The sequence below is a fragment of the Ranitomeya variabilis genome, chromosome 7, assembly GCF_051348905.1.
Source record: "Ranitomeya variabilis isolate aRanVar5 chromosome 7, aRanVar5.hap1, whole genome shotgun sequence".
NCBI lineage: Eukaryota > Metazoa > Chordata > Amphibia > Anura > Dendrobatidae > Ranitomeya > Ranitomeya variabilis.
This window is the reverse complement of record NC_135238.1, coordinates 223,522,252-223,547,488: the sequence shown is the minus strand read 5'-3', so window position 1 is coordinate 223,547,488 and position 25,237 is coordinate 223,522,252. Positions and strand designations below refer to the sequence as shown.

Here is a 25,237-nt window from a genome sequence, read left to right as displayed (position 1 = left end):
ACCAATGTTTCATTCACCTTTTGAGCGGCATTAAAAAAACGTTAAACTAGAGTGAAGTTATGTGCAAGTAAAATTTCTAAATTAGAAATTAACACACTCATTCGATCGTGAACATAAGACTATTAAATTATATTAGGAGACACCATCAAAAAATCATTTAGCCCTCAATTAAGGCTATTACCATTAAAAGATCTGCATCTTCAAAATGCCATGAAAAATTAATAATGATTGCCAATCAAAGCAATATAGTTTCTCTAAGGGGTAATTATAAAAAGAATCACTTAAAGCCAAACCCCCACCTGATCTCTCCCCGGCTTGTGCGTCACCATATGCCGCTCGAGTTGGGTGCGGTAGGCAAACGTATAGCTACAGAGAGGGCAGGAAAAGTTCTCCTCGTTCTTCTCATGGCGGTATTTGATGTGCTCCTTCAGTGACGTCAACCGCTTGTACCCTCGGTCGCAATAGGGACAGGTCAGCAGCTGGGCAAAGGCATCTGGTGTTCCAGGTGGTAGGTCTACAGTGGAGATAAATGAGAAGGAGAGACAGGCCAAAAGGTCAGTTAATCAATGGCAGCTAATGGGCTCTTTGCCCAGGATGGTCTTACGGCAGCAGCAGCGTATCATCTCACACCGTCCTCAACGCACTTCAATCCCCTCTACACACCCAGGAAATACTTGTATGATTCATTTCTAACTGCTATAGAAAATTAATTAAGGACTTGGCTCCTAACCTTTTACAGTCTGAAGAAGGTACAATGGACCTTGGCCTCTTTTGGGAGCTACAAATGGAGTACTCGTGTACAATTTCATCCTTGGCCTTTGGCTACATAGATCTTTTTCTTGTCTTTTCACAAATTACAATTAGCCAGATAAATTGTCACATTTCCTGGCATACAGGCATCTCGTTCTGTTATTATTTACATTGGGAATTACCTAGAACACTTGCTCGTTATTAAATTTCAACACTAGTTAGGTTCAATTCATCCCAAGTTCCTAAAGCTCAGCAATTCCTGTCCTTCAAATGTTGAAGAAAAATGTTAGGAACTTGCAAACAGGACAGCATGAGCTTATTGAATGTTCAGCTCATGAAATTCCAGGCCCGTGCAGCTGTTGCCGAAATTTTAAGGTAAACACCACGCGGCCCATAATGCATGTACAATTGCAACAGCTGCAAAGGGTTCTCCTCAAAGTATCTAAAAATGAATCATGGTCTTACCATTCTCTTCCTGACCATTGGCCTCCGGTGTACCCAAACGACAAAGCTCCTCAGGAGCTTCTGGGTAAATAATCGCCGTATCACTACGATGCAAGTATTCCGCTATGCTAACACCATGCCCATCGCCATCATCCATTTTTCTTTTGGTAAAATATTCTTCAAATTCCGAAGTGCAATTCGTGTTCTTCACTGTTGAAAGGAATCAGTATTAGGAGGTGTCAAAAAATATAATTTTCCGTCTATCAAAAGGTAGAAAATAAATGACAGTAATGGACAAATTGTGCATTTCCAGTCTGAACGGTGATCGGAATCCACTTTATTTTGTAGGATTAAAGAAATGTCATCCATTATTACTCTCGGTGGTGAAAAAACATGCCCCGGGGATGAATGTTACTCGCTAACAGTCAAGTAGGATACACTTACGTAAATAAACACAACTAATGCTTAACAATGATGTCTTCTATAACTGGCATTCGCTGACCCATGGTGAAGTGCCAGAGCTGTTAACTTTGCCTGAAACCTCTGACCCCATTCCGATTCTTAACAGCTTACAAGTGGACTCTTAACGTAACAATATTGAGTAATTGCTGGCTGAACAAACAGTCTTATTGGTAACGAAAACCTCGCAGAGCGCACAATTAAAAAATGATAGAATGCACGGAAACATAGAGTACGCAGCGTTTCTGTGTGTTTATGTTTCTATCTTTTTATGAGACATATGTAATAGTGTTGAAAGAAATAGAGAACCATCCTTGCAATAGGAATTAAATGTATTATTTATTTATCATGCTTGCTTATGTGCCATGATATCCTGCAACACTTTACAGACATCACCATCACTTATGGGGGTTCACAATTTAAATTCCCTTTCAGTATGTGTTTGCACTATGGGAGGAATCCGGCAGAAACTCACAAAAACACAAGGGGAACATATTAATTTTTTGCAATGTTTTTGGTGGGATTTGAGCTCAAGACCCCATTGCAGCAAAGCAACAGTGCTAACCACTGAGGCACGTTGCGTTCCACAACATAAGAGTGGAGATTTTGGCTCGTTTCATACTGCATATGAGTCCTACATTTGGTGTATACTCCAGGAGAAACCCCTGCATGAGATGAGCAAAAAGTTTAGCTCTACCCTGGTCCGGCATCCACTTAGGTACTCCATGGCAGCCAAACAGGGCATAGTGAACCTCCTTGGTCAGCACTCAAACGCCAGCCAAAAACATTTGCACCATCCCGGTCCAGCTGCCTCAGAGTACCAAAGTACCAAAGTGGACATCAGTTCTAGGTAGTTCTAGGTATATATATATATATATATGTATAGGGTTCTATTCACCTTAATGAGTCCAATAGAGTATATTTTTGGCATTTTTTGGTATGTGATGGTTTACCTCACTTTCATTAAAGGGGTTGTCCCGTGAGAACAAGTCATCATCACCTAGCCATGGGATAGGTGGTGATAACTAGTGATGAGCGAATATACTCCTTGCTCGGGTGGTCACCGAGTATTTGTAAGTATTCGGAGATTTAGTTTTCATCCCTCAGCTGAATGATTTACAGCCACTAGCCAGCTTGAATACATGTAGGGATTCCCTAGCAACCAGGCAATCCCCACATGTTGTCAGCCTGGCTAGTAGCTGTAAATCATTCAGCTGCGGAGATGAAAACTAAATCTCCAAACACTAAAAAATACTTGGAGACCACCCGAGCGTGCTTGGGGAGACCCGAGCAACGAGTATACTCGCTCATCACTAGTGATAACTCGTTGATCGGTGGTGGTCCAAAAAACGGGGACCCGATCAGCAAAAACATTTATACCTGGGAGAATGGAGTGGCGGTGCACATGCTCAACCTGTGCTCCATTCACTCCCTTTGGGCTGCTGAGCGCTGCATTTGGCTTTTTCCAGCAGCCCCATACAGAATGAATGGTGCAATGGTCAGTCTTCCGGTGAGCAGCTCCATTTTGTAATGGGTTAAAAGTTCCCCATCTGGGATAAAAATTCTATTGGTGTGGGTCCCTCTGGTCAGACACCATCGGTAGGACAGGTGATAACTTGTTGTCACTAGACAAATCTTTTAAAGGGACCCTGTCGGCACAGAATGACTGTTCAAAACCAAGTACAGGTGCTCGGTGCACCATGGTGTGGCCAAAAATGTAAGAGTGCATTCCCACCTAATTGGTTCCATCTAGCTGTGCTCTTGTCTGGCTATGAAGCCAGAGCTGTCAATGAAAGAGTGGGGCGGAGATAAAAGGAAAACAAGCAGATAGGAAGGTGCGCTTATATGTTTGGTGCGCCTGTGCTTGGTATGAACAATCATTCGGTGCTTACAGAGTCCCTTCAAGGCTGGATCCACACATCCATGTTTCACAGTCCTAGTGCATGCTATGATATATGGCCCGAACAAGGGTTTGTTGATCTGGACCCACCATCCTTATAGGCATATAGGAGTCTCTCGAGTTCATGCAGTCCATACATCGCAGTTCATATTTAGACCATAAAATGGGTGAAAACAGCCTGAGGCGCCATTCGGACATCCATTTTTTTTCTGATCAGTGCACTGGATTTGATTTTCATACATTTTTTTGGTCCATATGTCAATTTTTACCATCAATATGGTATCTGTTTTTTGTCTTGGGTGACACACGGATGGCTCCGTGACTCCTCGGATCAAAGACGGACATGTTCCCAAATTTTTTTTTTCATTTAAGACTCACGGTCATAAAAAACACAGACATGTGAACAGTCCCATAGACAATAATGGGTTAATCTATACAAATCAGTGACACAAATAAGCCAATCAGATTTTTTATTCCATCCAGAATCATTCCTTTGCGGAATGTAAGCTGGAATCTGATTGGTTGGTGCAGGTGAGGCCTCCATCTTATCTTGTATATGAGGCCTGTTAAGGTTGTGTTTGGCAACCAATCACATTCCAGTTCTCATTTTTCAAAGGCCACTTGATTGGTTGCTAAGAGCAGCTTAGCAACTCAATGTGAGGCCTAAGCTCAACAATTCAATGACATAAAGAAACCAATCAGATTCTTTCTTATATCCTGTACCCTTCCTTTACAGAATAAGAGCTGGAATCTGATTGGTTACAACATGCTCATGAATATTTAGCAAAATCCTGTATTATTTACCTGTACCGTTGTTCATAGTGGTGGCATGAGTGACTTCTGGCCCCATACAGTCATAGTCTCCCTTCATTTCATCTGCAAAATAAAAAAAAATGAAAAAAAAATTGATCATTAAAATAAATCTCTGTCAACGGCGAAATTGCTGCATTATTAAACACTGGGCTACAATAATGTGAACCGTTAATAATATGGGAATTTAATACAGATTTGGGGTCTGCGTTTTTGCATATTTGCGAGGAGCGGTCTTTATTCCGAAATGAGGTTTATGAAGTGTTTAGAGGAAGGTGTGGGGTTAATCCGACCCTCAGTCACACCGACGCTTCCGGCTTGTCACAACTTGTATTTCCAGCGCGCCGAGTCTGACGCCGCCGACACCTTGTAATAATCCCGCAGCCGGGGCACTAATGTGCCAGGGAACTGCGATTGGGAAGAACAATCTTCATACGTGGGATCCGGGAACATGCGAGGAGAACTCTCGAAGACACAAGTGCCACTTACTGCTGGATAAAGACACTCGGTCGCCTATTGTGGCCCTTTTATTTCGCTTCCGTCTATTGAGAGCGCGGAAATATCCACATTTAACGAGCGACCGGCTCTTCATCCTTTAGATTTAGCCGCTGTTATTCCTCATACCATTACAGGTGTAGCAGGGATGAGTTTGTCATTGAGTGCAAGGCGGTATCATTTATGGCTTTACAGGCGAACCTAAAGCATGACCTTAATCCAACTGTAATGATAAATTCAGCTCAGCTCCATCTGCAGATATACTGAGGTGAGACAGTCGCTAGGCCCTCATTAATGGAACACAACGTGTTATCTGTCACCTTATATCGGACTGCATTATTACAACAAGGCTTGAGAAAGGTCGGCATCCAGGACCGAAACGTCGCCACATGGGCCAATAAAGAGCACCTTATAACTGCTACATGGAGTGCTCTTAAAACCTTTTTTTACTCTACTTACAAGGTTTGATATATGCCTGTGAGACTTTGCACCCAATTTTTACTGTGCTGTGGTTAAATTCTTTTTTTCTGATTATCATCTATCTATCTTTCCATTATCTATCTATTATTTATCTATCTATCTGTCTATCTATTATCTATCTATCTATCTATCTATCTATCTATCTATTATCTATCTATCTATCTATCTATCTATCTATCTATCTATTATCTATCTATCTACCTATCTATCATCTATCTATCTATTTATTATCTATCTATCTATCTATCTATCTATTATCTATCTTCTACCTATCTATCATCTATCCATTATCTATCTATCTATCTATCCTCTATCTATCTATCTATCTATCTATCTATCTATCTATCTATCTATCTATTATCTATCATCTATTTATTATCTATCTACTATCTATCTATCTATTATATATCCATTATCTATCTATCTATCTATCTATCTATCTATCTATCTATCTATCTATCTATCTATCTATCTATCGCCTATCTATCTCTATCTATTTCTCTCTCTCTAGCTCTCTCTATCTACTGTACCTCATATCTATCTATTATCTATCTATCTATTATCTATAGATAATAATAATAATAATTTTATTTATATAGCGCCAACATATTCCGCAGCGCTTTACAACTTATAGAGGGGACTTATACAGACAACAGACATTACAGCATAACAGAAATCACAGTTCAAAACAGATACCAGGAGGAATGAGGGCCCTGCTGCTCGCAAGCTTACAATCTATGAGGAAAAGGGGAGACACAAGAGGTGGATCCTTCAGACGGAACCTGAAAACCCACCTCTTCAGGAAAGCTTACAGCCTGCACTGACCCCGCTGCCTCCTCACCAACACCGGAGCTCCTGCAAACCTCAACCTACTGTCTCCTTCCCCTCCATCCTGTAGAATGTAAGCCCGCAAGGGCAGGGTCCTCACCCCTCTGTTTCAGTCTGTCATTGTAAGGCTACTTTCACACTTGCGTCGTACGACGCACGTCGCAATGCGACGTGGCGACGTCCCGACGCAAACTGTGAGTAGAAAACACAACGGTGTCAGCGGATGCAGTTTTACAACGCTTCCGCTGCCCCATTGTGATATGCGGGGAGGAGGGGGCAGAGTTCCGGCCGCACATGCGCGGTTGGAAATGGCGGACACAACGCACCAAAAAACGTTAGATGTAACTTTTTTTGTGGCGACGGTCCGACTCAACACGACGCAACCGTTGCACGACGTGTGGCAATCCGTCGCGATGCGTCGCTAATGCAAGTCTATGGAGAAAAAATGCATCCTGCAAGCAATTTTGCAGGATGCGTTTTTTCTGCAAAGCGACACATTGCGACGTGCAATGCGCAACGCTAGTGTGAAAGTAGCCTTAGTTTGTTTACTGTAAGTGATATCTGTAACTTGTATGTAACCCCTTCTCATGTACAGCACCATGGAATCAATGGTGCTATATAAGTAAATAATAATAATTATCTATCTATCTATTATCTATCTCATATCTATCTATCCCATATATAGATAGATGGATATAGATATTGTACAAGGTTCCCTCATGAAAGCCACCAGTGAAAAGTATGTCGGGAATATGCTCTTGGTGTATGTTTCACCTCTGTACATATCTGCCTATCTGATGTATTCATTTTTCCTAGTATATTGTCCTTAACTTACACATCTATTACTTATTGTTATTGAAGCATACAGAGCTACCAGGATTTACTTTCTAACTATTTCAAGCACTGTGCACTTTATATATACTGTTCCTTCATTTAGCTCTATGGCAGCATTTGCACATATCTATACATGTAACACCATGAGTTATGTATACATACAGTTGTGCTCAAAAGTTTACATACCCCGGCAGAATTTTTGCTTTCTTGGCCTTTTTTCAGAGAATATGAATGATAACACCAAAACTTTTTCTCCACTCATGGTTAGTGGTTGGGTGAAGTCATTTATTGTCAGACTACTGTGTTTTCTCTTTTTAAATCATAATAACAACACAAAACATCCAAATGATCCTGATCGAAAGTGCACATGCCCCATTTCTTAATACCGGGTGTTGCCCCCTCTAACATCAATGACAGCTTGAAGTCTTTTGTGGTAGCTGTGGATGAGGTTCTTTATTTTCTCAGATGGTAAAGCTGCCCACTCTTCTTGGCAAAAAGGCTCCAGTTCCTGTAAATTCCTGGGCTGTCTAGCATGAACTGCGTGCTTGAAATCTCCCCAGAGTGGCTCACTGATATTGAGGTCAGGAGACCGAGATGGCCACTCCAGAACCTTCACTTTGCTCTGCTGTAGCCAATGACAGGTCGACTTGGCCTTGTGTTATGGATCGTTGTCATGTTCGAACGTCTAAGTTCGTCCCATGCACAGCTTCCGGGCTGATGATTGCAAAGTCACCTCCAGTATTTGCTGATAACGTGCTGCATTCATCTTTCCTTCAACTTAAACCAAGTTTCCTGTGCCTTTGTAGCTCACACATCCCCAAAACATCAGTGATCCACCTCTATGCTTTACAGTAGGAATGGCGTTCCTTTCATCATAGGCCTTGTTGACACCTCCAAATGTAACGTTTATAGTTGTGGCCAAAAAAAAGTTAAATTTTGGTCTCATCACTCCAAATTACCTTGTTCCAGAAGTTTTGAGGCTTGTCTCTGTGCTGTTTTGCTTATTGTAGGTGAGATACTTTGTGGCATTTGTGCAGTAATGGCTTTCTTCTGGCGGTGCGACCATTTTTTTCAAGTGCTTACTTATTGTGCATCTTGAAACAGCCACACAGCTAGTTTTCAGAGAGTCCTGTATTTCAGCTGATGTTATTTGTGGGCTTTTCTTTTGCATCCCGAACAATTTTCCTGGCAGTTGTAGTCAACATTTTTGTTGGTCTACCTGACCATGGTTTTGTTTTTGCAGAACCTCTGATTTTCCATTTGCTAATCACAGTTTGAACACTGCTGACTGGCATTATCAATTCCTTGGATATCTTTTTGTATCCCTTTCCTGTTTTATACAATTCAACTACCTTTTCCCATAGATCCATTGACAATTCTTTTGCTTTCCCCATGGCTCACAATCCAGAAACATCAGTGGCTGGATGAAAGATGCAAGAGTCTGTCTGGATCCCAGAAATTCACTCAGCAATTCACTCAGCTTTGATGCACATACACTGATTACAAGCAAACAGGTCACAGGTGAGGATGTTACCTTTAGGAGCCATTTGTGTCAACTTGTGTGCATGTTATCAGGCCAAAATCACCAGGGGATGTGAACTTTTGATCAGGGTCATTTGGATGTTTTGGGTTGTCATTATGATTTAAAGAGAGAAAACACAGTAGTTTGACAATAAATGGCTTCACACAACCACTAACCATGAGCGGAGAAAAAGTTTTGGTGTTATCATTCATATTCTCTAAAAAAAGCCAAGAATGCAAAAATTCTGTCGGGGTATGTAAACTTTTGAGCACGACTGTATATATTGTACTGAGAACTAACTGTTAGATATTATACCTCTCACCATCTGATATACTTACTGCTTTTAACTTATCTGTTGATGAAACTTCCCCTTTCCCTTTTTCAATATGTTTTTATATTTATCTAATAAAGATTATTATTCATATTTCAATTAGCATTTGGCTAGTATCTCTATGTAGGATGGTAAATATTGTGCAAGGTTGTCAAGTGCGACAGTGATGAGCTTGTCCCTTGTTAAGATATCAGCATGTGTTATCTGTGGCTTTACATGGGACTGCCTTATCTGTGTTATCACAAGGCTCAAACCATGCATTTCTGTGACATCTCAGATGTTGCAGAGTTTGGTTTCTACATGAGTTAAAAGTTCAATTACAAATTCAGCTCTGCTACATCTATCAATCTATCTATCGATCTATGGCTTGTAATGATTTTTTTTCCAACATATAAACATATATTGTACATATTGTTTATTTGTATATATTTGTCATGTTACCACCTGCCTACTAGAGTACCTTCAGGTTAGAAGGCTCGGATTGGGTCCCATTGTGAGAAACCAACGTGGTGATGGCGGCGGAACATTTCTCTACAGATAAATTGAAAACATCTCACCCACCTCCTTCTGCTGCTGTCATGTCTCAGCACAATAACAGGCTCCAATTACAACATGGAAACCCAAAAAATATATATATAAAAAAGTCTGAATCCTTCCCCTCGTGACCATTATGCATGATTAATAAAATGCGGGATTGTTGACGCGACTGTAACAATATTTTTACTGCATCAGTTTCGCTGCTGCAAATATTTCCTCCTCTGATATTTGCGGGGTAACAATACTTTGGGACAATATGTCACTTTTTTTTTTTTCCTTTGATGATACAGACAATACACAGTCCCCTGTTTCATTTCCTTTTTTCCATCCACACGACGGCATATCGGTTTTCCTACACTGTGATCCCCTTAGCAGAGGTGCAACGATAGCGCTTTGCCCCCCTCAAGGGGCGTATAAGAAGACCACTACTATTAAACCCCTGTTAATTGGGGGGCTTGGTAGAGATTTTTTATTGGGGCGCTCGAACTTCAAATTAGGTCTCTTACTTATGTCCTGTGCCGCTAAATTCTATTTTATTTATTCATTTTACTCACCAATAATTTATGCAGCGCTCTACAGCCATCATCACTGTCCCCATCAGATGTTGCAGAGCTTTGGCACAGTACAATGCGCTCACTGTGCATTTACAGCAGAGCACTGCCACAACATACAAACTGCTAACCCAATCAGCTCTGCTACATCATATATATATATATATCTAATGGAAGACATGTCTCTGTAGTTCCAGGAAAGTCCTGTCTCCGCATATACCTGTCAGCGCACACCCAAGACGGACAGCGCAAGATACGACGTCTTCAGCTGCCTCCAGCCCTGCTCCTGAGATCTGTATTTCAGGGCACACGGCGGAGTTAACCGGCCCGCTTCTGATATTTATATCAATCTATGCAAGTAATTAGATCAAGGTATTTCCGAGAAGGTTGTCGCTGAGAATAAATATAGCTATTGTGTATCCAGCGCCCCTACTCTTCTCATGTGATTCTCACAAGATTCCCATCTGAGGGCGCACGGCCTCGGCCGCCAAGAAAACCAGTTGTAGAATTTTTATTTTTTTTCTCTCTTTTTTGCAGAATACTGGTAATTTAATTTTTCAGGATTTTTTTTTTTATTATTTCCTTCCTTGTTTTACATGCGAATAAGTAAAGAGAAGTTCATGGGTTTGGAAAATTTCCAACTTATGAACGTCTTCAAACCATATGTGAGCTTCGCCCAAGGCCTCATTCACACGTCCGTCTTTCACGCGTCCGTTTTTCTTTTTTATTAACCGAGCGCTGTCGGAGATTTCCATGTTTAGATCAATCTCTTTAATTTAAATCAATGCGTCCATGAAAAATAAAAAACGTAAACCACGCGGAGGTACTGTTTTTGCTGTTTAATGCGTACGAGAAGATCGGAAATTTATTGTATTTTTTTTTGCATATGAGAAAAATGGTGGTAAAAATGGGCAGAGGGAGCACAAAAATGGATGAAAATCCGATCCAGCAAAACTGATCGGAAAAAAAACCACGGACGTCTGAATGATTTCTTAGTTTGTGACATCATTCGTGGTGATTAAGAATTAGAGGGGTTCTCTCACCATAGACTCTAATATCAGGGGTCTGTAATCCACTTATGTCTCGCCCAAAAGACCACTGTATACAGAGAACATGTCCATACAAATACCGCAATGTGTTCCCTGCTCTTAAAGGAATTGTCCTATAAAGATATATCAACTATACCCAGCATTCCCACCAATCACAAGAAAGGGGGTCCCAACATCCCCAATGTGAATGCAGCGGTAGTGAGCATGTGCGACCCCTGCTTCATTCACTGTCCGTAGAAGGAAAGGTCACACATGCTCAGTACCAAAGTCCCCACATTTATGATCTAAGGTTCAGTAACAGATTTTGTTTATGGGGCATCCCCTTTAAAAGGGTATTCTGTTAAGAACAAGCTATTGCCCCAGGATAAGCAATAAATTCTTGGTCCCTGGGGGTTCTGCAGCAGGGACCGCCGCAATCCTAATCTGAGTTCTACAGTGCCCCTTATGCATGAAAGGGGTCAAGCATTAGCATCACAGCTCAATTATTTGTCTAAATACTGCCCCCTAGTGCTGCAACCCCTAAGATTGTCCCCAGGAGTCTGAATTTTAAACCACATATTTGGGATCATCTTTCTATCTCTTAAAGAAAGCAGATCTCTTTCTGTCCAAAAAAATCAAGTTAAATACCTTGTAAAAATCCCTGGGCTCCACTGCTTCTGCTGCTCTTTTGTGTTTTGCTCTGCGTCGCTCCATTGTAGAGATATTCATATTTGTTGCTTTTGGAGCGCGATATGTGAAATTTCTTCTTGCAGTGTAACTGGGAGGTTTTTTTAGAATTTTCTCCACTTTCACCACTCCATCCGAATCACTGCCAATCACAGTTTGGGAGTGTCTCCGACTGCTAGACTACTAGATTATCTACTGAACTGTGATTGGCAGCATCTGAGAGGGAGGTGTAACGGTGCACAACCCCAGAGAAGACCCTCAAGAAATGCCCAGTTGCGCTACAAGCAGAGATTTCACATACTGCAATCCAAAAGCAACAAATATGAATATCTTTGTATTGGAGCAGCGCAGCCCAAAATGAAAAAAAAAAACAGCGTAATCAGGGGAGCTCAGGGATTTCTGCAAAGTATTTAACTCAATATTTTGGAGCAAGTGACAGGTCTTCTTTAGACTCTAAGTAGAGAAGACAGTCGTATGTGCAAAATCAAGAACCGAGGCTGGTGGTACGTCATGACTCTAAGGTGAATCTTAGCCTAGTCTATTAAAATGAGGATAAAAATGGTCTAAGGAAAAATAAACTTTCTATAGGACTTAAGTTGATACATTCCATGTCCAAAAGGGAGGTAAATGGATCTGCTTCATCGCCCGTCCCCATGCAGTGTGAATTCTGCCGGACACTCATAGGATTAGTCTTCACTGCATTACTTCATTTCACAGGTGATGAGCTTGTGGCATGCGGGAATTACAGAGAATTCACGTGGGCTCCGGCCGTTTACCCCCTAATGTGTGCTGGAAATCACAGAGTACTTTAGCCTATAAATATACAAGTCTAATTTACAACCCTATAGGGGAATTTCTTATGACCTTTACCCCAGTTTTACGGAATATAAAAAGTACAATTTTTTGGTTACAAATATTTTGTGATTTTTGTATTTTTTTGTCTCTTTTACGTCAACTCCGATACGTTTCTGGGTCTTCGAAGGTGCGGCGGTCCATCAGCTTCACTATAATTTACGCCAGAATGTGTCATAAATTGTAGCAGAAATCTATTCCGGCTCATAATTGGCTTTAATTTCCGATTCTGCGACATTGATCCAAAAGATGAGCCCAATGTCTTAAAACGCTTGTGCCTCTTAATTAATTTGGCAGACTTTACCCACACATATGGTATACGTGCATGGGCCTTAACACTTTCTTTACCAGACTGTTCAATTTGCAGTGGATGTGGTTGCCAGTGATGGTCGTGGACCAACGATGGTATAATTGTGGAAGCTAAGGGGACTACATGGGCATATTTAAAGCGAACCTATTTTTGCATATGTAGGTTGTAGTATGGCTGTATAGGTACTTGCCGTCCGCAAATAAAAATTACACTTTTTTTGTAGACATGCCATGTGCCAGTCGTGAGACATCTAGTATAGAAGCCATCTTCAAATCAATCTGAAAGTTCACTGAGGGCGGGTCATTTAATTTGAAACAAGAAGTCGAAGGGCATTAAAGGGGTTGTCCTGGACTTTAATACTGATGGCTTACCCTTAGGATACGGCATCAATATCTGATCAGTGGGGGCGATACATTGGAACCACCGTCGATATGCTGTTTCTGGTGTCATCTAGAACTGCTCAGTTGCGGAGCTGAATAGCTCTGTATAGTGATTGTGGCTGGGTACTGGACATCTGCCACCCATTCCAATCAATAGGGGGAGGATGTGCAGTACCTGGCCGTGACCACTACGTCGACAGAGCAGTTCATCTCCGCAACTGAGCAGTTCTGGCCACTACCAACCACAGCCACTACATCAACAGCTGTGCTGTGCATCTCCGCAACTGGTCAGTTCTGGACGCTACCGACCACGGCCACTACAAAGACAGCTGGGCTGTGCATCTCTGCAACTGAGCAGTTCCGGCCACTACCAACCGCAGCCACTACATCAACAGCTGTGCTGTGTATCTCCGCAACTGAGCAGTTCTGGACACTACCGACCACAGCCACTACAAACACAGCTGTGCTGAGCATATCTGCAACTGAGAAGTTCTGGTTGCTACCGACCGCAGCCACTACGTCGACAGAGCTGTGCAGTGCATCTCCGTAACTGAGCAGTTTCAGACGCTACCGACTGACGCCACTACGTCGACAGAGCTGTGCATCTCCACAACTGAGTAGTTCCATCCGCTACCGACTGCAACCGCTACATCGACAAAGCTGTGCAGTGCATCTCCGTAACTGAGCAGCTTCGGACACTACCGACTAATGCCACTACGTCGACAGAGATGTGCATCTCCACAACTAAGCAGTTCCATCCGCTACCGACTGCAACTGCTACATCGACAGAGCTGTGCAGTGCATCTCCGTAACTGAGCAGCTTCGGACACCACCGACTGACGCCACTACGTTGACAGAGCTGTGCATCTCCACAACTAAGCAGTTCCATCCGCTACCGACTGCAATCGCTACATCGACAGAGCTCTGTAGTGCATCTCTGTAACTGAGCAGCTTCGGACACTACCGACTGACGCCACTACGTCGTCAGAGCTATGCATCTCCACAACTGACCAATTCCATCAGCTACCGACTGCAACCGCTACATCAATAGCTGTGCAGTGCATCTCCGTAACTGAGCAGCTTCGGACACTACCGACTGACGCCACTACGTCGTCAGAGCTGTGCATCTCCACAACTGACCAGTTCCATCCGCTACTGACTGCAACGACTACATCGACAGAGCTATGTAGTGCATCTCCGTAACTGAGCAGTTTTGGCCATTACCAACTAACGCCACTACGTCGTCAGAGCTGTGCATCTCCACAACTGACCAGTTCCATCCGCTACTGACTGCAACGACTACATCGACAGAGCTATGTAGTGCATCTCTGTAACTGAGCAGTTTTGGCCATTACCAACTAACGCCAATACGTTGACAGAGCTGTGCATCTCCACAACTGAGCAGTTCCGTTTGCTACCAACCACGGCCACTACGTCGACAGAGCTGTGCATCTGCGCAACTGAACAGTTCTGGACGCTACCGACCATGGCCTCTATGTCGACAGAGCTGTGCATCTCGGCAACTGAGCATTTCCGGCTGTTACCGACACCAGGAACAGCTGATCGGCGAGGGTGCCAATCACACAATGATGACCTATCCAGCGCACTTCCAGCCTAACTTTTACACTAGATATCTAATGACTGTCACATCAGATCTCTAAAATAAATATTATTTTTTATTAGTGGGCAAACTTCTATACAGCCCTACCACTACTTTCATATATTTAAAGGGAAAAGTGATTGTGATCCACTCCTGATCTTATGAGCTATAGATTGATTCTATTGCAGATGTAAAAAAAAGTTTTACCCAACTTCTTGGTCTCGACAGGTGTGCGAGGAACAAGCTGGGAAAAGTGAAATTGTTCTTTATGTTTTTTTTTTTTTAAGGTCACGGTGTATTTATTTTGAAAACAAGAGTAAAAGTGAAGCATTTTCCTGTCGCCCTTGGGGATAAAGGTTTGTGAAAATAAAGCATACTTCCCCCCCCTCGGCGGAGGAATCCTTGTCTAAGCAGAATGCGGTCCCAATGCAGGTGATTTATTTAAGCGGATGATGATAATGATGTCATGCTGCATTTCAGCACACGGCGTCCACCCTATTGTGGGACCGTGGAATGTCAAGGACAATTGCTAGCACAAAACTTTGATTGTGCCTGAACCGGAAAAAGCACAGTAAGAAGTCTACAGGCCTCTTCAGTTCAAACCCTACATCCTGCAGACAAAAAGGAGAAAGTATGGCAGTGTAAGCAAAGGAGAAGGGCTTATCTCACAGAAAAACTATGCGCAGAGGTGCCACGCTAGACAGACAGGCACCAGGGATAAAACAGCCTACAACCGTTGTCTAGATTCGGTTTTTTTTGTTTTGTTTTTTTTTAAAACAATAAATATGTAAAAAAAAGAAAGAAAGAAAAAGAAAAAAAAACTATCAGAAGAGGAAAAAAAAAAATTGTGTTATCTGCCGGTCAGGATAAACACTGGCCTGATTTCAGCACAAGGGAGAAGGGGAGGAACAACAATCTTTTTTCATTTAGACATCAAGGCACCACATCCCAGCACTGCAGAACAATAAAAAAAACCCTATAAATCATTACCAGTCATTAGGAGCAGACAGGTAAAAAGCAAAAGTATCTCCCCTGCCCTCCTAGAATAGTAAAATAAAATTATGGATGCAGATATTGCCGAGCAGCTGACAACCAGGCAGGACAAGAAAACATCCCAGTAAAGTTAACCGTTAAAAGCCAAGGGTTGGTGAAACCTCAGAAAAAAAAAAACATTAATAAGAAAAAAAACAAAAACAAAAAAAAACAAAATCTTATTTTTTTTTTTTTTTTATTGGAAACGAGAATGATTGGTTTAGGAAGAATATCCATGAGATGTAGCAGTGCTGAGCTAGTTATTTAACTCTTTGTGGCTACATTTTGACAAAGATTTAATGGGGGGAAAAGGTTGAAGGGAGGGAGGCGGTGATTTTCAATTTTGTTCCAAATGACAGACTCAGCTCTGCTACATCACTGGTAATACAAGCCTATATGCTCATGCTTTCTTCAATGAGTGCATGCAGATGTAGCAGAGCTGAGTTTATTTAACACTACGGGCTGCTTTGCAGTGAGGACTGATGTAGTGCGTTTAGCTTTATCGGTAGCAACGATATACAGGATGGGGTATAGGTTGTAGTGTCAGTCGAGGGCTTGTACATGAGGGAGGAACAGCGGTATTACAACCGAAGGCCCGGATGATGACACCTCTGATGTAAACCAATAAGTCTTGCTCCAAAAAAACAACTCAGCTCTGCTACATCTCTTTAAAAAACAGCAAAATATACACACTCACACTTTTGGGAATGAGTAATTTGAAGGAGTTTGTCAGCAGATGTAGCAGAGCTGAATTTGCTATTTAACGCTTCAGAGCTGCATTGTGGTTAGAAGAGATGTAGTAGGGTTAGCTACATAAGTGGCGCTCTTATTGCACTAAAATCGCAGATGGGTACTCATAAAGATTGGGTCTGTACGTAGATCCCCATAAAGATCCATGCCGGAGTATACGCACATAAGCATGGCCTCACTTTTGCTTTCCTTAAAGGGAAAATAGCTACAGCATCCTACTGCTAAATTATTAAAGGGATACTTCTCCTATCTACTATATAATTGTCTAAGGGTCACGTCCGTCCTTCTGTCTGTCTGTCTGTCCCGTTTATTCATTCGCTGATTGGTCTCGCCAGCCTGTCATGGCTGCCGCGACCAATCAGCGACGGGCACAGTCCGATTAGTCCCTCCCTACTCCCCTGCAGTCAGTGCCCGGCGCCCGCTCCATACTCCCCTCCGGTCACCGCTCTCACAGGGTTAATGCCAGCGGTAACGGACCGTGTTATGCCGTGGGTAACTCACTCCGTTACCGTCGCTATTAACCCTGTGTGACCAAGTTTTTACTATTGATGCTGCCTATGCAGTGTCAATAGTAAAATGATCTAATGTTAAAAATAATAATAAAAAATAAAAAATCATTGTATACTCACCTTCCGCCGCCTTTCCCGCTCCTCGCGACCCAACGGTAACCGCTCCGTGCAAGCGGCAGGCTCCGGTGGCGAGGATCGTATGGGAGAAGGACCTGCCATGACGTCATCACACCCTGGGACCGGATGCTGCCGCCTATACTGCGCACAGGCGACAGAACTACAAGTATGGTGAGTATGTTAGAACTACAAGGGGCCCTCGGATCGGAAGGTGAGTATATGTTTATTTTTTATTTTTTAACCTGTGACATACGTGGCTGGGAAATATACTACGTGGCTCTGTGCTGTATACTACGTCACTGGGCAATATACTACGTCACTGGGCAATATACTACGTGGCTGGGCAATATACTACGTCACTGGGCAATATACTACGTATCTGGGCAATATACTACGTGGCTGGGCTATATACTACGTGGCTGGGCTATAAACTACGTGGCTGGCCAATATACTACGTCGCTGGGCAATATACTACTTGGCTGGGCAATATACTACATGGCTCTGTGCTGTATACTACGTCACTGGGCAATATACTACGTCACTGGGCAATATACTACGTGGCTGGGCAATATACTATGTCACTGGGCAATATACTACGTATCTGGGCAATATACTACGTGGCTGGGCAATATACTACATGGCTGGGCAATATACTATATCGCTGGACAATATACTACGTGGCTGGGCAATATACTACGTGGCTCTGTGCTGTATACTACATGGCTGGGCAATATACTACGTATCTGGGCAATATACTACGTGGCTGGGCTATAAACTATATCGCTGGGCAATATACTACGTGGCTGGGCAATATACTACGTGGCTGGGCAATATACTATGTGGCTCTGTGCTGTATACTACGTCACTGGGCAATATACTACGTGGCTGGGCAATATACTACGTGGCTGGGCAATATACTACGTGGCTGGGCAATATACTACGTGGACATGCATATTCTAGAATACCCGATACGTTAGAATCGGGCCACCATCTAGTAACTAAATAAGCCTTCAATGATTAACCCTTTAAAAAATATATATCTAAGAGTCAATGACGCAATAAATAAGGACCACCAGGAATAATAATAACTATATATTGTTTTTAATATGAAGTATACAAAGGAGCGTAAATCAGATTTATTTTGCAATAGTTCAAATAAGTTCATCCTAATCCTGGAGGAAAAAAAAAAAAGAAAAAGAAACTTTTTTTTCCCTTCTAGAAGTTTGAAGTCTAGCATTTGTTAAATCCCTATTAATTATTCCTTTAAGGGTAAAAAATCCCAGTAATTGGCCCTTACCCTTGATTTCTAGATATTAAAATTTAAACCATCAGTACATTCATTCTTATGGCTCTGCATATCTTGTTCATTAACAAGTATGAATAGCTAACGCCAGCTCATTTAAATAGTATGTCTTACAAGACTTCTCGCTACACTCAGTTTCTGTCACACTGCTCCTAAGAATCATTGGCTCTTATTATACATGTAAATGGCTATCATAAAAATAAAAATTTCATTTAAGATTGTTAATGACTCCTACAGCAGTCAGACTTCCTTTAATGATCATCTTCTGCCCCCTAATTAAACGTATTTATCTTTTCTCCATCTTTGCCTGGTCGTCGTTGTCGTCCTCCCCCCTTTGCCCCCACCATAGTAGAGAATCTGAAACCTTAAGGTCTTTCACGATAAATGTTTATGTGAGATTCGAGAAATACTTTGCCCCCGCCTCGAGGAAAAAATATCAAATTTAATGTGCAGTTTACAATTTGTTCGATGACTTGAGGACAGCTCGGTTACAAACACTGCTGGTGAAATGTAGATGTGAACTTACGTTTGTTCAGACGTTGCTGTTGCCATCGCTAGACTGTCTTTGTCTTAGATGATCGATTTCGGACAAACATCTAATAAGCATGGGGGTGCCATGACTTTCCTTAAAGCTTGACAAAAGTGGGTTGAACCCACCAATATTGAAGAGATCTGTTGGCAATCTAATGTTTATGGGGGCCTCCTGACTCTCCTCCAATAGATAAGGTCTCTTATGGAGTAAAAGGACCCAACCTGGAACCACCAATTTTGATGAGATCTGTTGACAATCTAATGTTTATGGGGGCCTCCTGAATCTCCCCCCAATAGATAAGGTCTTGGGGAGGCCCGAGGATCCAGCCTGTAACCTGCCAATATTGATGACATCTGTTGACAATCTATTGTTTATGGGGGCCTCCTGAATCTCCCCCCAATAGATAAGGTCTTGGGGAGGCACGAGGATCCAGCCTGTAACCTGCCAATATTGATGACATCTGTTGACAATCTAATGTTTATTGGGGCCTCCTGACTCTCCCCCAATAGATAAGGTCTCGGTGGGGTAAAAGGATCCAGCCTGGAACCACCAATATTGATGACATCTGTTGACAATCTAATGCTTATGGGGGCCTCCTGAATCTCCCCCAATAGATAAGGTCTCGGGGCACAAGGATCCAGCCTGGAACCCACCAATATTGATGAGATCCGTTGACAATCTAATGTTTATGGGGGCCTCCTGACTCTCCCCCAACAGATAAGGTCTTGGGGGGCACAAGGATCCAGCCTGGAAACTGACAATATTGATGAGATCTGTTGACAAGCTAATATTTACGGGGGCTTCCTTACTCTCCCCCAACAGATAAGGTCAGGGGGGGCAAAAGGATCCAGCCTGTTGGGTTTCCAATGGCCGATACTTTTTTACCCAGAAGATTAGTCACCACCAGAAGAATCATCAGAGAGAACATAGAAGCCTTTGGCCAAGTGTTATTATGTATGGTGAAGTTGGGGAAAATAGCTGTTGGCCAAATAATCGCTCAGCTGACAGCTATCTAAAGCGTAGAGGAAAAGGGATACATATGCCAATACCACCGATACGCTCCATTGATCATGAGGACATAAGTCCCCCGTCCGAATGGAGCAGATGTCAGGCTTGTGCGCTGCCACACCATTCATTCATTGCCTACAGACCTTGTACAGCCTTCAACACCCCTACAAATGTTGAATGGAGCATACTCCACGTCTCTGATGGCATGCATTTAGAGCACTTGCACGCTCGGCTCAGTGTACATGTGTTTTGAATTGGAAGAGTAAGGAAGCTTCCAGACACAACTGGCAACAGTTTATTGCATAAGTACACAAGGATTGGGCATATGGAAATCCAACAGTATGATTGTTCCTACCCCCAACACTTTACATAAACATCAGATGGCCATCTTGAACAAAAGCACTATAGCTGAACAGAAGTCATAACTAGATCATCACATGCATCATGCTATGATGTCACAGGGTCTACTGATCAAAAGAGGCACTGAGGATGCCAGTTCATAGTAGAAAGTTTGCACTGTACTCTACCACGGAGTACTGAAGTGTCCACTGGACTAAAGTCTTGTTATTTGTTTTGCGCAACTCTAATGAACGCCCAATTTCACTTATAACCACATTTCTCTCCCAATGCTTCCACTAAGGTCATCCATTGTGACCTTAAACACCTTCAAGTATTTTACCTCCAGAAATGACACTCTCAAAATGGGGAAAATTACCTTATGAAACAATTCCAAAGTCCTATAATGCAAAGTAACCAATAAGATACAAACATGGCAGCCGATTGCAGAGCCCAGCAAATATCATGGTTATAGTGTAGAGTTGGTTTCAAGTCAGTCCACTAGACCATCCAACAGTAAGTCTATCTCTACGGAAGTTAGTAAAACTTACCTGTGCCATCTACAGATGCCTTCAGAAGATCATCATTGTGCCAACTGTGTTCCATTCCTCCATCTCTCAAGTCATCTTCTTCTTCTTCTCTAGCCAGTAGAGCTTGGTTGACATGCGGAGAAGAATCATGGTTGAGCATACTAACTGGACTGGTTTCCTGGTCCAAAGTGGTAAGAATACTGTCATCTTCAGCAATATGAAGCTTGTCGTCTTCATCTGTCTCCGAACCTGTTTCCACTACATTATCATAATTCAAAACTGCAAGATAAACGAGACAAAAAACATTGTAAAACTCTACGAAAACCAAAATTGTCCCCCCCAAATTGTAGATATCTAAACCTTCCTTCGAACTAATTTAAGGTAACTCAACTACAAAACTTCTTCTTAATTTTTTAAATTTTAGTATTTTATCAATTTTAGTCAAAAGATGCGAAGCCTAAAATTAATTGATGAACATGCCCAATTGTGACCCAACCACCCGAATTTTCTTATTCTTTTTTTGAATCGCACCCTATAAAAAAGGTCCATGAGCTTCTATTGAAAGGTGGCTTTTTCTGAATTAGCCAGCCCTCGCAAGACTCCTAGCCTACATGATACTACATAAATTGACCACTTTGCCAGCAGACAAGAAAGATTAGAGTAATAAACACTGGGCATTAGCTCAGCTACAGCAACACACCATCCGTTACGCACACATGGGATTGCCAAAATACGTTAACCTAACTCTGTACAAACATGCACAAAAAAACAGTCAGAACCATGACATCATGGGAACGAGAAAGAGAAAGAGAAGAGAGGAGGGGGATGGGGGGTGTCGAGAAGAGAAGACTGAGGAAAGGGGAAAAAAAAACAATTTTCAGCTTCATTTTGATTTCTGTGAGTCTAATAAAGCCGACCGCTCTTAAATTATCAACTGAGCTATCTCAAGTGGCTCTTGCCAGCTATCGGATTATAGAAAAGTATCAGAAAAGACTGAAAGAAGCAGAAGAAAAAAAAGAAGGATTGTGTTTCAGGGATCATAATGCTTAAGGAGAATTTTTGTAACACGTCTAGTTACAAATTTTTGTCGTTCATATCTGTTTGCTTTGACAGGTTCCCAGGGAGAAAAAAAAGGAACAAAAACAGATTTTTAATTTTTTTTTTTGTCATGTGAGTCTGGGGACAAAAAGATTACACCGTGCATATCTGCTCATAATATGATCTTTGTATAATCCGCGGGTCCACACTTGCCTTCTGAACAACTGCACAACAGGTGCAAATTAAAATGAAAACGGCTGCAGGAGCAGCAAACAGAATCCGCTGACCTGGTTTGAATACCAATTGACGGGAGAAACAAAACCTTTTCAAGAGGTGTGACCACAAGGGTTTAAACAAGTTCAGGCTGGGTAATGCCCTAAGATGTACAAAAAAAAAAACCAAGAGATATTCTACCGTCCCCGCTCGAGCTGTGTGGTCCAGATATACCTTAGTACAATCAATATTGTGAATCTTTCTTCCCGTTGGTGACAAAGGTTTAACCAATTCTTAGCAACCCACAGACGGCCCTTTATAAATGTTCTGAGCTCTGAGTCGGGGAGGGGGGCAAACAAAAGATCCTTAGGCCTGGGAATCTTTCAACCCACCTCTTAAAAAGTGATCTCTGGGCACAGGAGAAATAAAGGAAGGTCCAGGAGGAGTGAATAAAATTATCTAAGGCTGGACAAGCATTAAAAGGCCTTTATCCTGGGAGAAAATATATCCTTTGAGGTCTCTTTTTTGCCCATCGTTGACTATCCAGAATGACACGTGAGCTTCTCCTAGTGCAATTAGAACTCAAAAGATATTTTTTTTCAAAATTTATAAAAAACAAAGATAGATGATTTATTAGCAAACCCCTGAGGAGCCAAAAAAAAAAAAAAATCAGAACAATTTCAACAAGTAGTGAAGTCATGTCTCAGGATACAAGGTCAGGAACGCAACATCCATCACCATCACAGGACAACAATGCTTTACGCCCGCTGCTCTGTTTTCCCAAACAGTAGTAAATACTTTCAGACAGATAAATAACTTAAGACGAAAGAACGAACAAGAGTTACGTTACTCAATTAACGGTCATCTCTTGCACCTATTGATACATGCACACGTAAATTTCCGTATCGGTCTTTGTCGTTGACCAGTCTGCTAAAAGGCATAATCTAAACTTATCAAAAGTAAAACAATTTCTATACATGCAAATTCAGACCCAAATAGAGTCAATAAAAGCCGAAAAAATTTGCCCCATCCAAAATTGGAAATGTGGTCCATGGAGTGAATTGATTTGATGAAAATTAAATTTGTGTCCAATTTATAGGAATTTGCTGGACCCAGGAAGTTCAAGAAATGGGCAATTTGCTTTGCACAAATCGCCAAAAAATGGTCAGAGTAATTTCTCACAAAGCAGAAGATTTCATCAGCTACAGAAGGCTCAAATGACCTCAGGCACGGTCGGCCAGACTTCCCTATAACGCCTTGCAGCTATTACATCACATGGTATAACACAGCCGGCCAATAGCGACTATCATAGACTGCATAAAACCAGAAGCTGGAAATGCAGCTTCCACTTAGGGTGAATCTGGAAAGTAAAACAACGTCACAGCTTAGCCATAACGTTAGGAAGGGAAAGCCATAAAACCCTGAACATACTTGAATTGTTAAAAAAGCTATTTTATTTAGTCACAAATTACTGTCTACTTTGACCTTTTTCTGGTTTTCATTGGTCTCTGATTTATATATATATCTATATCTATATATATAATTGTCTAAGGGTTTTTCTGTCCATCTGTCTGTCCTGGAAATCCCACGTCTCTGATTGGTCGAGGCCGCCAGGCCTCGACCAATCAGCGACAGGCACAGCATGGCGACGATGATGTCATAAAGGTTGCCTCGACCAATCAGCGACGGGCACAGTATCGACGTAGATGTCATAATGGTTGCCATGGCGACGATGATGTCATAAAGGTTGCCTCGACCAATCAGCCCACCAAGGACAACATCTGCAAAGAGTTTGTATGTTCTCTCCGTGTTTGCGTGGGTTTCCTCCGGGCACTCCGGTTTCCTCCCACATTCCAAAGACATACTGATAGGGAATTTAGATTGTGAGCCCCATTGGGGACAGCGATGATAATGTGTGCAAAGCTGTAAAGCGCTGCGGAATATGTTAGCGCTATATAAAAATAAAGATTATTATTATTATTATTATTATTATCAGCGACGGGCACAGTCTGCCGCGAATTCTGGAATCATCATTGTCCATATACTACGGGGACATGCATATTCTAGAATACCCGATGCATTAGAATCGGGCCACAGTCTAGTATGTATATATATATATATATAGATATATATATATATTCGCTGTAATCAAAAATTTAGGGTCATTGTCAAAAAGTGGCAAATTCCAAAGTCTGTTAAAAGTTTCTGAAAAACTTGTAAGATACCAGTACGTAGTTATAATGCACAATAAAGACCCCAATACACATTGGACTTAAGTTGGGTGACCCGCCGATATCGAGTTCGGACATGTGTATGGGGGTGCCGTCCAACCAATGGTTGGTAGAGATGCCGATCAAGCTTCTCTGATTTCGGATTGCCAATTGCATTGTTCTCCATGAGATAAGTGGCCAGCCGATGTGTCAGTCGGCGGCTTTCTCATAGAGAACACGGGAGAGCTCGGCCAAATGAGTGCTCCTGTGTATGGGTGAAACGGCTGAGATGGCTGTCAGACGAACGATCGACTGAGATAGCTGTCAGCCGAACGATCGACTGAGATGGCTGTCAGTCGAACGATCGACTGAGATGGCTGTCAGCAGAACGATCGACTGAGATGGCTGTCAGCAGAACGATCGACTGAGATGGCTGTCAGCTGAAGGATCGTCCGAAGCATCATTCAGCCGACAGCGAGCTAATGAGTATGGCGTTCTTAGTAATAGTAGTTTGGGTTAAAAAAAAATAGTAGACAAATAAATACTCAGGGCTGGCATAGCCCGAAGGACATGCTGGTAACCACAAAGAAGTTGGAAGCCCCAAGAATTCCTTTGCCTTAGTTCTATAAACAAGCGGGAAGATGTACTACTCTTTTCTGGCTCAAAAATAGACACTCTTTCTACGTGCCTCTCCGAGGAGGATGGAAGAAAGCAAAAACAAACGCAGAAACATCTACTAAACAGAGGTGATAAATGGCCAAAAACATCAGCATTGATAACCAATTCCTCACAGTAATCTTTAGAAATTAATTACAATCCAAGGCATTAGATGCTTTGCCAGAAAGCGGCTGTAATTATGTT

General features: G+C 42.1%; 1 protein-coding gene across 3 annotated transcripts in view; it reads right to left on the bottom strand.

The window, feature by feature from the left end:
- The window catches only part of ZEB2 (zinc finger E-box binding homeobox 2), a 175,536-nt gene that overhangs the window by 17,772 nt on the left and 132,527 nt on the right, over positions 1-25,237 (bottom strand). For all 3 annotated transcript variants that reach the window (XM_077273008.1, XM_077273010.1, XM_077273009.1), the window contains 4 exons: positions 20,937-21,194; positions 4,358-4,429; positions 1,216-1,404; positions 300-514 (listed from right to left, as the gene is read on the bottom strand). In XM_077273008.1, the coding sequence (XP_077129123.1) occupies positions 300-514; positions 1,216-1,404; positions 4,358-4,429; positions 20,937-21,194 (734 nt within the window). The remainder of the gene's footprint in view (positions 1-299; positions 515-1,215; positions 1,405-4,357; positions 4,430-20,936; positions 21,195-25,237) is intronic.